Below are 12,679 nucleotides of genomic sequence, written 5' to 3'. Positions count from 1 at the left end.
TTTGGCGATAGGTTCCCAGGAGGAATTCCTAGGTCCAAGGGCATGCATGTTCTAAAGGCTGTTCGCATGTACTGACAAATGTCCTCCACGGAGTTTTTAACAATGTTAACACAGGTATAGACTTGTGTAACCATTACTATATCAGGATAGGGAACAATTCTATCACCCCCATAACTTACCTTCTGCTATCCCTTTACAGTCATCCCCTTCCCCTCTGCTAACCCCTAGAGGGTTACGGAACATTTAATTCCATACTGTGGAATTAACTGGTCATTCTCAGCTAATCACCTTAACAGCATGTGGAAGCCCCCACGTTAAAATTACTCCCACAAGGACCCTGCTGGACACCAGGACTCTGCTAAATAGGCAGGTGAGCAGATGAGCCTTCCATCTAGAATTCCCTTCTAGAAAGGGAATTCGAGGACCAATTAGGAACCAAGCTGGCAAGTGGCCCAGAACCTAGTGGGGGTTAAGGGGGGTTAAGTGCTTTCCAATGGGACCGTGTGGCTCTAGACAGTGGTTCTCAAACTTTACCAAGTGGCAGAACCTGCAGATTTCACTGAAACACAGATTCCTCGTCGCCACCGCCACCGTCTGATTCAGTAATCTGTGGCAGGGAAGGAAGAATTTCTGACAAGTTCCCAGGGCTGCTGTTGTGGCTCCTTTGGGGACCACATTTGGGAACTGCCACTGTAAGGTAAAGAAAATATTGAGATGAGATGAACAATATCACTCCCATATCACCCAGCACAGGGGGAAAGGACCTCTTAAGTGTATTGTAGGGTTTGGCTCTTCCAGGCTTGTTAGAGATAAACTTGCAGCTTGAGGTGTTTTGTGTTTCCAGGAGGGCAGACAGGGCAGGAAGGAAAGGCTAGGAAGTGGGTGGGATGACCCCTTTTCAGACGACCCAGTGTCACTGGAATTCCTGCATCACTGGAGCTCTCTTAAGCATAGGTAATAATGGGGATGTCAGATGATGCCATTCTCATTTAAAGCGCCAGGATGTGTAACTGAAAATCTATGCTGCAGAATCCCTTTTCTTTTTTTTAAGGCTAGCTCTCTTGATCTGAGGGGCAATGAAAATAATGCCCCTATATGAATATGCCACATTCTAATTTACAAAGTGCTTTCACATAATATTTATTTGGTCTCCCAAATTCTGTGAGGGAAGCAGGACAGTGTTTTTATCCCACCCTTTTTTAAATTTAAATTTTAGTTAACATGCAGTGCAATATTGGTTTCAGGAGTAGAATTCAGTGATTCATCACTTACATACAACACTCAGTGCTCATCACAAGTGCCTGCCTGAATGCCCATCACCCATCTAGCCCATCCCCCACCTACCTCCCTCTGTCAACCCAGTTTTTTCTCTGTCATTAAGAGTCTCTTATGGTTTGTTTCCCTCTCTTCTCTCCCCCACAACTCCCATAGGTTCATCTGTTTTGTTTCTTAAATTCCACATACGAGTTAAGTCATACGGTATTTGTCTTTCTCTGACCTATTTCGCTTAACATAATACATTCTAGCTCCATCTATGTCATTGCAAATCACAAGATTTCATTGTTTTTAATGGGTGAATAATATTCCATTTTGTGTTTGTACGTGTGTGTGTATACACACTTCTTTATCCATTCATCAGTCGATGGACATTTGGGCTCTTTCCATAGTTTGGCTATTGTTGATAATGCTGCCATACACATCGGGGTGCATGTACCCCTTCGAACCTGTATTTTTGTATCTTTTGGATAAATACCTAGTAGTGCCATTGCTGGATCATAGGGTAGTTCTATTTTTAGTTTTTTGAGGAAGCTCCACACTGTTCTCCAGAGTGACTGTACCAGTTTGCATTCCCATCAACAGTGCAAGAGGGTTCCCCTTTCTCCCATCCTTTGGACTATTGGTTCTCGAAGTATGGTCCTTGGACCTGCAGCATTAATATCACCTGGGAACTTGTTAGAAATGCAATTGCTGGCCTGACACCAGACGTACGGAATCAGGTCTTGAGGGGCCAATAATTTGCATTTTTAAGAGTTCCCAGATGATGCTGATGTTGGTACTGCTGGTCCTGGACTACACTTGAACGAAAAATACTGTTATAGATTAAGATGAAAGATCTAGAAGCCCAGGGACTTGTCTTATGAGGACTCCTACCTAGGTGCTTTTTCTACTACTACACCTGCTACATCCCAGCTCCCACCCCCATCCCCCGCAAATCTTTCCAATCCTTGCAACTCTGCTTATGAGTTTGAGGCCCTCGGCAATTACTCTCAATTGCAATTTAAATGGGACTAGTAATAGGATCGACTTTGGGTTCTAACGGAGATTAAACAAAATCTGGGTAAAGCACTGTGCCTGTGCTTTAGAAATGGTAGCAACTGCCATGATTTTTATTAATGTTACTATAAGTGTGATATTTCACCAGAACGAATACCTTTGTAAGTTCTTTGAGTGTGTGTCTTTGGAACGCCCCTCTTACAATGGGGGATATTCATGGATGATTTAGACATTAAGGCACATCATCACTAACACCCCAACTGGAATGTTTGTGTGACTGGCAAGTGCATTTGGCTGAGAGCAGGGTGCTTAGGAAATGGGACCCAGGACTGGTAAAATAGGAACAGAGGAATAAGAGACCAGTGTATGGAACAAGACTTCATTGAGGAAACTCAGAATAGCCGGGGAGAGGGGAGAAGTGGTTGAGGGAGGAAGCAACTGGGAGGCGGGTTGTCAGACAATCTACCTCCTTCAAAATTCCTCTCAGGGCAGCCCCAGGGGCAGGATCTGGAGCTACACCAGGCCTGGGGGTGGGGGTGGGGGGTGCTGCCAGTGCTCTTGTTGACGTCAAGGGGATGAACACTCAGGTGCCCACAATAAGTGCCCTGAGGGGCTCTCTCAGGCCAGCTGGCAATCGTGGGCACAGGGAGTTTGGGCCCAAATGTTGCTTTGTCTTCAGGGTGACTGCTATTTAGCAAAATTCTGACTATAGCACATCAAACACTCATGCCAGGGACACGGTCCTTTTTTTAATGGAGGTCTGCTACGTCCTTCCTCGAGGAGTCCCGGACCCCTCAGGAAGCGGTTTTATCCTATCTGGCTAGTGCAGCGCGGGTCCCTCGCCCCGCACGGACAGAGACCTTTGCAACTGAATCAAGCGGAAGAAACAAAAGCAGCAAGTTCGAGCCCGTGGGCACAGCCGGCCAGCCAATGGGGCCCTGCCGCTCCCCGGCGGAGTGGTACTATGATGACAGTAGCCAACCAGCGCGCTCCATGCAAATGAGGTACTGTATCCCGCACCCGCCGCACCAGTGCCGTCTGGTTGTTATAGTGATAAACTGAGGCCTTGCCTTTTGGCTTCTTGGGGAAGGAAACGGGAGGGGGTGTGTGGGGGGGTAACCTCTTCACTTCCCCCAGGGAAGACAGAAAGAAGGGGCGAAGAAGGGGGATGGGTGAAGAAGAGAAAAATACGTGACAAAGAAAACATTCTCTGCCTGGGAGGAGACTCACAGAGGGTGTAGAGCTGGAGGGAGCATTCACTGGCCATGCCAGTACTTACCACTGATGCTGAGTCAGAAACAGGTATCCCAAAATCCCTTTCCAATGAGCCTCCCTCAGAAACCATGGAGGAAATAGAGCACACATGCCCACAGCCTCGACTGGTAAGTAAAGACAAAGGATGCAAATGTTATGCTTGGCTATGGCACAAAAGAGTTCCTTCTGCGCCTGCAGCCAGCGAGGAAAACGATGCTTGGAGGATTTTCATGTAAATGAGAATGGAGCTACCGCCTAATCCTTCTCAGCTGTTTATACTTAGCTTCTATACCGGGCGCTGCTCTCAGCTTACAAAGCATTATTGTATTGGCTGGGTAGGAAACGGGCTGTTTGGGCTATGCTGTTTTTCTGCCTTGGGAGGAGGGGATGGCCTTTTTCCTTTTAGGTGTCTTCTCGTCTGAAGATAAAAATCCCACAGTGCGTTTTAAAATGGTATTCGCTTCGCAAAGCTTGGGACGAGTCCGTTGTTAAGTTCTAAATTCTAGCTGAGGAATGATTCGGTCCCCAACTCATTTTGGTGCCTAGTGCCAATTTTGGAAAAATGAAAACGATATGGAAGCAAAACTTCCCCATTCGTTTGAACATTTCAAAATAAATAAGTAAAAGGGTCCCTCCGTGATGCATTTAGAAGCAAGGTGCATTTTAAATGAATCCTAAGTATTTCCAGAGTGTGCTGGGAGGGTTTGTCTTCAGATAGTAGAAACCTGGGGAAGCTGCATTTACTACTTAGAAACGGGTTGCATGCCTTTAATAATGAAAGTGTGGAAACGGGGGTGCTCGGAGCTTCCTTCCATCTCAGTGACTGGTATCCCAAATTTCATGAGTTGTTTCTGCCCTTGTGCATGATTATTTTAGCAGGTGTGGAAGATGGTTGTCAACCACCTGAGCTTAGGATATCCTCAAGGAATCAAAAACACCAAATGGGTGGTGGGTTTTCAGTGTCCTGAGGTCCTGTGAAAGTTGGAAAGACCTCTCTTCCAACTCTCAAGTTCAAGTGACAGACTAGTTAGAACAATCCTTTTTGTAGTCGTTTCCCCCAAGTTAAAAGGTGCAATACTCTGATTGGCCAAGGAGTTTGACCCTGGGAAGAGGTTTTTAAGAAAGTATTTTGTGATGTAGCATTTTCTGTGAACTCTGTAAATGAAGGCTCACAGATTCCAAGGCCAGCCCATCATGGAACTGCTTTTTCTTCATAAGGGTTACAAGGGTTCAAAGGCAGGCTTAGAACAACTTCCAAAAACATGAAAACACAAGAAATTACATTAGAGTGCTGTGGGCTTTCGTTCACTGTGTTTCTGTTTTATAAAATATATTTTTCTTAGGGCAGTTTAATATTAATGTGTCCCGCATTTGAGCCACTTACTGAGTGGCATACGTGATGTAGGGTCTATGTTCTCGTGGGATATAAACCATTCCAATAAGTTTCTTACCGCAGGATTCCTCTGAACCACTAAAGAACTCCTGATTGAGCGTTGAAAAAACAACACAAATGACCACTTAAAGCCTGTAACAAAGATGGTGCGAAGATGGTGCAGGGGAGAGAGAGGCAGCATCAAGTTCCAGTTTGTATCATTTGACTCTCCTGCTCACTTCTTTTCCTTCCCTTTTTGCCTTTGAACTCCTCTGCCCCTTGGTTGATTCTGAGAGGGTGGGCAGAGGAAGTCAAGGGAAGGAAGAAAGTTGAAGTACTTTGCACTGTCACTTGTGACGTCTCATCCCGGAGGTGGCTCTAAAGAGTCCTGCAAAGCTGGCAAGGTTACACCTGCACCTCTGTGCTGTTTTAGAAATAAGGAAATGGATGCTCAGAGAGGGTGAGTGACTTTCCCAGAGTCACCCTGCTTCGAAGGAGTTGAGCTGGGATTTGAAGATCCCAAGTGGAAGATCTTTCCTGTACAACACACCCTGGAGTGAGGTACATTCCCTTCCCATCTTTTTGCCAGTTCTAGCCTAAAGTAAGTGCGGGTGTGTATACAGAAGCTGAACTGGTAAAGTAATGGCTTCGGTCTACCTCTGATTAAAAAAAACACACACACACAAAACTTTACAGGGGGCGCCTGGGGGGCTCAGTCGGTTGAGTGTCTGACTCTCGGGTTCAGCTCAGATCATGATCTCACTTGTCGTGGGTTCCGGCCCCACGTTGGGCTCTAGGCTGACAGTGCAGAGCCTGCTTGGGTCTCTCTCTCCCTCTCTCTCTGTCCCTCCCCCACTTGTGCTGTCTCTGTATCTCTCAGAATAAGTGAATGACCTTAAAAAGAGTTAAAAAAGCTTTCCAAGTTGTCTATCATTGTCATGGGCTACTGAAAATTTGGTCGGTTTAAATCAGGGCTGCAGCCAATTTATAATCCACTACTCAGGTTTTAGAAACCCCTTTTCTCAGCACACTTTGATCACTGTAGGGGTATATTCTAAGTTTGGATTTACACTTGAGGGTCGGACTTTCCCTTGCTAGTGATTTTACTTGAATAGCTAGGCTCATGTTAACCACTTAATAACAAAGATTGTTGAAGAGGGAGTGGTGAGGGAAAATGTCAAATAGCATTTCTTTTTATGGTTTTTAGTAGTTTCTGTTGATCCTTAGCTTTGCTAATATCCTCACATTTCAAATTGTATAAATTCTTTGTTATGCCCAGCACCCACCCATAATGATCAAAATCGCACATGGGTCACTGGTGCCACAACCGTCAGCAAGGTATGACTGCTGAGTTCCAAAGTTACTTAAAGTTCATGAAAAATTTAAGAGATTCCCCTCCAGAGGACAGGATCCTTCTCCCACTTATTTTCAAACGTGAATTCATACAGTTTAGAGGAAACAGGGCTCAGTAACAAAACATCATCTTAAAGTAGCGGGCGCCGGGGTGTCTCAGTCAATTGAGTGTCCGAATCTTGATTTCAGCTCAGGTCATGATCTCGCGGTGATCGTGAGATTGAGCCCTGACGTGCTCAGCGCTGAGCCAGGAGCCTGCTTGGGATTCTCTCCCTTTCTCCCTCTCCCTCCTCCTCCCTCCCTCTCCCTCTGTCTCTCTCGCCTGATCACACATTCTGTCTCTCTCTCTCTCTCTCTCTCTAAAACAACAACAAAAAATTTTTAAAGTAGCAATTAGCAAAGTAGTTCTCTTTTTATTAGCTGAGGCCCACATTGGCTCCCCAAACTCACTCTGACTTTACCTAGGGATATGGAAAAGGAAATTTCTGGGTAAATAAAGGGCCATAAAGCTTTACTGCAAGACCTGGAGTGTGAACTTAGGTTGCTGAATGCTATTGTCTGTAAGTAAAAATTTTATTTAAATCTCAGAGGTTGTGTCAAATGCCTTTTTGTAATGGACTGTGCTCTCTTTTTAGTGTGGCACTTGGAAAGCTGTGCGCAGTATTCCTGTGTCTATGTGTGTTTGCCTATATATTTTCCGCGAAGCTTCTCTTCTGATCCTGCTGAACTCAGCCCGCGTTGATTGAGTACCTACTACATGTTGAGCTCTGAGCCCTCAAGCAGTTTGTGATCTGGGGATTCTAGAAGAGACTGGCACATAAACAGATAGTTTACCTACAGGATGATAAGGGCACCGTGTGCTAAGAGGTGTGTTATCAGGTACATTGGGGGCAGAAAGGAGTGTGGTGACCTCTCCACGAGTCAGTTTCCTGGGGAACATGGAGTAGAAGCCAGTCTTGTCATCGCTGTATCTCTGGCCTCTAATACAGAGCCTGGCATAGCCCTTTAAGGAAATGAGGCGTGAAGCTGGCGCACATAAATAAACGGGCCTTAAAACAATCTTTATTTTATATCCTTGTAACTAGCAAATTGATAAGGATATTGAGGGTGCAGTGTGGTCATGTTCAAGGGGAAATTTTTCTGAAAGGAATATTTATAGTTTTTCCACCTGCCTTCTTTTTCATTGAAAAAATATATAAGAAAGGAGAGGAGTAAATAGAATTAAGTAACACTGATTAAATTAGAAAAGAAATAACAAAATTACCTAGGTTTTCTGATCAAGCTTCTATCTTGGGATGTAATCGTATTACCCCTACTACTTTACCATGGTGCTCAGGTTTGGGATGTGTCTGACAACTCTTCTTTCCATCGTTACAGCGTTTATTCTTGATCCTTCACTTGTTGTCCCTTCTTTGCTATTTTCTTGCTTCAACATGATGCAAGGTGACTCATAAGCTTGGCTGTCAAGGAGAGAAACTGAGTGGTCAGGGGTGGTGTGGATGTACTAGCCCTCCTCCAAGACCCAATTCCTGAGGGGTGAGTACCCCTTGTGGGCAAGGACAGTGCCTTCATATCTCCCCAGCTCTCAGACTGTGCCTAGACAAATCTTCCAGGTCCAGCAAGTACCCCATGAACCCTTTTGAATAAGGCCCAGCCCGCCCCCCGCCCCCCGCCCCCCGCCCAAAGCTGTCTGCTTAAGGATTTGGTTGACGACCTTGGTCAAGTTCTTCTAGGAGTGCCTTGTACTGTCAGAAGGAAGTTGTATTTCTAGCCTGCAATAGTCACTTCCATGAAGATGGGTGTACCACGAACCAACTGAAAAGGCCTTGGAAATAAAAAAATGGGGCTGGTTCGATACGCCACATTAGCAGGAGTTCATTTCGGGCTTGACTTCAAAGTGGAGCAGTGCCAAGAGACTGCTGTCTTGAAGAAGGTGCATTATGTCCATTGGGAGGTAGGATGCTCACCCGCTAATGATCAAAAAGATGACTGGCTTTCCAGAGACATTGGTGGCTTCCTTTAGTAGTATCACCATCTATTTAACCCCTCAGAGCAGCACATATTTTAAAAGGGAGATACTTAATGTTCTGTGTTGGTGAAAGTAAATATGAGTTTCCTTGGGCATTTACTGTGGTCAGCTGGAATCATGCCCAAGGTTATTATCAGACATTTTCCTGTCGGTTTCAGTCCGAATGCAGCTTCCATTTCTTGCAGATCGATACTAGCCAGGTGTATTGTTGAACATGGAACCAGTGAATTCGTTTCCTCCATTCTCTTAAGTTGGTTCTTGTGCCAGCCCCCCATTTGCCTAATGCTAAAGTCCTTATGGAAGAAATAAATCTCAGTTGGTAAGAAGATGGGTAGGTTCTTTGTTTCATTTTGGTGTTTGAGCGTGTAGAAATGAGAAGGTTGTGTGTGTTCACCCAGGCAGTGAGGAGGATTTAAAGCTGATTCAGTGATGCAGGGCTTTAGAAGGTAACAGAGAAAACTCAGTCCCCTGTCAGCCGGATCCAGTTAGCCAGCCCGAGAGCAAGTTCTCTGTGCAGTAATGCACCAGGTGCTGTGGGGAGGAGTAAGAGAAGTAATTCACAGCCCCTACCCTTGAATATCATGTCCACTTAACAGGAGACCGTAGTTTGGGATGTGGAAGCATGCCAGGATGCTGAAATCCCTTTTGAGAGAGTTTTTTTTTTCTTTTTGGTACATTTGACATTAATATATTGGACGTTACGTACCTTATAAGCTGCATTTTATCCACTGAACACAAGTGCTTCCCAACAAGGGAGACTCCATTGACAAGATCCCCAAGTTAAGACTGGTTCCTGCCTCTGAGGAAAACATGCAACTTGCTGATCCCAAAACATTTTTGGACATGGAGAGGACCAGTCTACTTTTGAGGGGAATCTTAAGTCCCCAGTGTAAGCGGCAGACTCCAGCCTCTAGACCAGTGCTGTCCAGTAGAAATACAATTTAAAATGTTCTAGTAGCCAGGGTTTAAAAAGTTGAAAAAGGTGAAGTTAATCTTAATATGTTCTGTTTAGCCTGATATATCCAAAATATGATCATTTCAACATTAATCAATATCAAAATAATGAGTGGGGTATTTTATATTCTTTTCTTGATAGTAAGTCTGAGATCCAGTGTGTATATTATATTGGAACACATCAAAATTCAGACTAGCCACTTTCAAGTGCTCGGGAGCCATATGTGGCTGTAGAGGGAGCTTAGACACCTGCACAGACCTGTAGAGAGAGAGAGAGAGAGCTCTGCAAAGCCGCAATGATAAATACATGTCATGTTGCAAGCACGCACACACACACACACACACACACACGTGTATATTTACTCAAAGCTAAGAAACTACTTCATACTTTGCACTTGTAATATTTTCTTTGCTACCCTATCCTCTTTTGGTTTGGAGACTATTGTAGTGATGTAGATGAGAATTATTAAGTTTGAAGTTACGGATGGTGCAGTGGAGAAGGAGAGAACTGCATGAATATGGGAGACACTAAGGAGGTAAGCATCCCATGATTTGATAACTGAGTCTGAGGGTTGGCCAGTATCAAGGAAGATTCAGTTTTCTGGCTTCCTCGACTGGGTACCATCACTGAGGTGAGAGTATTAGGGGACAGTAGGTTGTGAGAGTTGCGTTGGGGATAGCATGCAGACTTCCATTTGGAGGTGTCTACTTAATGTTTGGTTTTGGAACTTGGGAGAGAGTTCTGAGCTGGAGATGTAGATGTGGGAGAGGTCAGTGTGGAAGAGATGGAAGTGAAATTGATCGGCATGAAATGGAGTCAGACAGTTTCTGGACCAAGAACATGGTAATTGAAATGGAAATGGTTAGCTAGCAAGAGCGCCTCAGGATAATCCTACTACAAGTAATTCGAGAAGATAACTGACCCTGGGCCATACTATCAGGTTCTTAGAAGGGGAGAAATAGAAGAGCTGTAATTAAAGCTATTAGAAGGCTCCTTATAGCTGCCTGTATCTATGTGAAATCTGGTTAAATTAATCTACTCTATCCCAGAATCTTTCCAGAATCGAGCCCTGAGGGACACCATGTATTATTTTTTTAAGCTTATTTATTTATTTTGAGAGGGAGGCCAGAGAAAGGAGAGAGAGAATCCCAAACAGGCCCTGCATTTTCAGCTTGGAGCCCAATGCGGGGCTCGAACCCATGAACCTTGAGATCACGACCTGAGCTGAAAGCGAGTCAGACCCTTAACCAACTGAGCCATCCAGGCACCCCCTGAGAGACACCATTCAAAGAGCCAGTAGAGGTGGATCATGAAAAGAAGACAGAGAGGTACTTCTCAAATATCTGGGAGATCAGGGGGCCAATGGCAGGGTACGTTCTGTGGTGGGAATGTCCAGTAGAACCAAATGCAGCAGACAGATCAAACGGGATAATGAAGCAAAGGCTCCTTTGGATTTAGAAAGAAAAGGTCACTGGTGATGTTTCAGTGATGTCATGGGAGCAGAGGCCAGATGGCAGTGAGTTGAGGAGCTTTTAGAAGGTGGGGAAGTAGAAGGTTGCCTGAGAAGATAAGCAGATAGAATGTGTAGGATCCAAAGGTGGATGAATCAGGATTTAGGGTTGAGAGAGGCTAGCTTTTTTCTCTTCTTCCTTTTTCATCTCATTCTTCCCAACATCTATCCAGTGTGCCAAGGCTTTTGGTTGGCTCATTCTTTGAAGCTGGTAGTAACTCACACTTACATGCAAATGGCAAAGAGCCAGTGAGAGAAGGTGAAAGTGATAGGGGGAAAATTGAGGGGGGAATGAGTCTTGGGCTGTGGAGACACTGGGCTCTAGTGAACAAGTGGAAGAATTGGTTTCAACTAGAAGAGACATTTCTTTCACTGGCAAGCTGGCAAGGATGTTTTGGGTAAGAAGTTTTAAAGGGGGAGGGCATTGAATGTTGAAAGCCTCTCTTTATCTGATAGGCTCGGATTTCTCTCTAAGGTGGAGGTTAAGTTAGTGGCTTGGTTCTAGCAGGTGCAGAAGTGTAAATATGGGATAGCCTGAGAAGTTGGGTCCAACCCCAGAGTATTCCTCTCCAGAGGCCTCCAGGCTAGGGTGGGAATAGGGAAGGGTGGAAAGGCTGAGCGGTTCCTGATGAGACAGGGTTCCAAGGAGAGAAAATGGATCTGTCCCATTATGGCCTCTGGGGCTGCACACCAACCCCCAGGATCAAGAAAGATGTAGATTTGGAGCTTCCAGGGGAAGTGGGCTGGCCCACCGCAGAAGGGCGGGGCCTGGCAAGACAAGAATGCCACAGCCTAGTCTCTGCTCATTGGAGCCCACGGTTTCCTTCCAACGTCAGTTTTACCAGTGAACTACTCTGTGGGCTTAAGCAAATCACTTCTCGTCTCTGGACCCCAGTTCTGTCACTCATGACGGATTGGATAGATGATCTTTGCCAGCCTCAAGATTGTGATTCCAGCTTCCCTCACCACGGAGCATGCTCCACCCCAGTGTGTTCTGTTTGATCTCTTGCTTCTCTCAAAAAGCAGGGCTACCCCACTCCTCCCCTCCTTTTGGTTTTATCCATTTGGGGTAAAAACAGGTTGAATGATCTTATGGCAGGACACATTGGTTAAATAAGAATAACAAATGCTGGCAAAAGACTCTGGAACTTTACATTAGTAAAAGAAACAAACCTGTTGTCTTCCAACTTTATTCTTCAGATGCTTCTTCAGAAAGGTTGAGTGTATTCTAAATCATATGTTGAACATTCTAGTCATTGTCCAAAGAAACCTAGCTTGAATCTCTTCTTAATGTGAATGTTGACCCCCTAATTGATCTATCTCCTAACACTAAAGTTCGAAATACTGGGTTTTCTTTGAGGCAAGGCAGTATGGCATTGAGCTGTAGGGGCCTTGTCTAGCTGAAGCCAGCCACATCAGCTCACTGCTTCAGGTTAAAGTCCAACAGTGCGTCAGGCCATAGTCTTGGAACTCTTGACTCTTTTGCTCATACCCACACAAAGAAAGCTTCTTGGTGCCTCTTGATGAGAAAAAAATGTAGAAAAAGGTTTATTCCGTCTGAAAAATGGGGGTGGGATGAAAAGGAGAAAACAAGGAAGGTAGGAACAGACCCAAGTCGTTGCAAGCTAGGCCTGTTTTCTTCCAATAATCTCCCAGGTAACAGCTTCTACCTTGCTAGGATCTGATTACCCGTTGCTGGCCTCAGACCATAGCATTATTGTTTTAACATTCCTACCTTCCTCTTTATCCCAGCAGGAGACAGGTTGTATGGGAGGCTGGGGAAGCTGACCTTGCTTGGGGATAAAGAGACAGTTTAACACTCAACAGTCTTGAAGGCACACTTGAAACACAGTGATTAGAAAGTAAAGCAGCAAGCCCTGTTAGTGTGCACCTGTGTAATAATGGGCAGGGCCACACGAGGCCGGCCCATGG

General features: G+C 45.1%; 1 protein-coding gene across 16 annotated transcripts in view; it reads left to right on the top strand.

Moving 5' to 3' along the window:
* PCYT1B (phosphate cytidylyltransferase 1B, choline) overlaps positions 1-12,679 on the top strand; it is a 133,095-nt gene that overhangs the window by 31,272 nt on the left and 89,144 nt on the right. The window contains exon 1 of one of the 16 annotated variants that reach the window (XM_053202194.1): positions 3,138-3,656. The exons of 10 other annotated variants lie outside the window; for them this stretch is intronic. In XM_053202194.1, the coding sequence (XP_053058169.1) occupies positions 3,540-3,656 (117 nt within the window). In that variant the 5' untranslated portion in view covers positions 3,138-3,539. Of the gene's footprint in view, positions 1-3,137; positions 3,657-12,679 lie in introns of those variants that run through there. 5 more of the 16 variants (XM_053202183.1, XM_053202196.1, XM_053202187.1 and 2 more) reach the window with 5 other exon arrangements.

Source organism: Acinonyx jubatus, chromosome X, assembly GCF_027475565.1.
Source record: "Acinonyx jubatus isolate Ajub_Pintada_27869175 chromosome X, VMU_Ajub_asm_v1.0, whole genome shotgun sequence".
NCBI lineage: Eukaryota > Metazoa > Chordata > Mammalia > Carnivora > Felidae > Acinonyx > Acinonyx jubatus.
The sequence above is the reverse complement of the archived record's forward strand: the minus strand, read 5'-3'. Positions and strand labels throughout refer to the sequence as shown.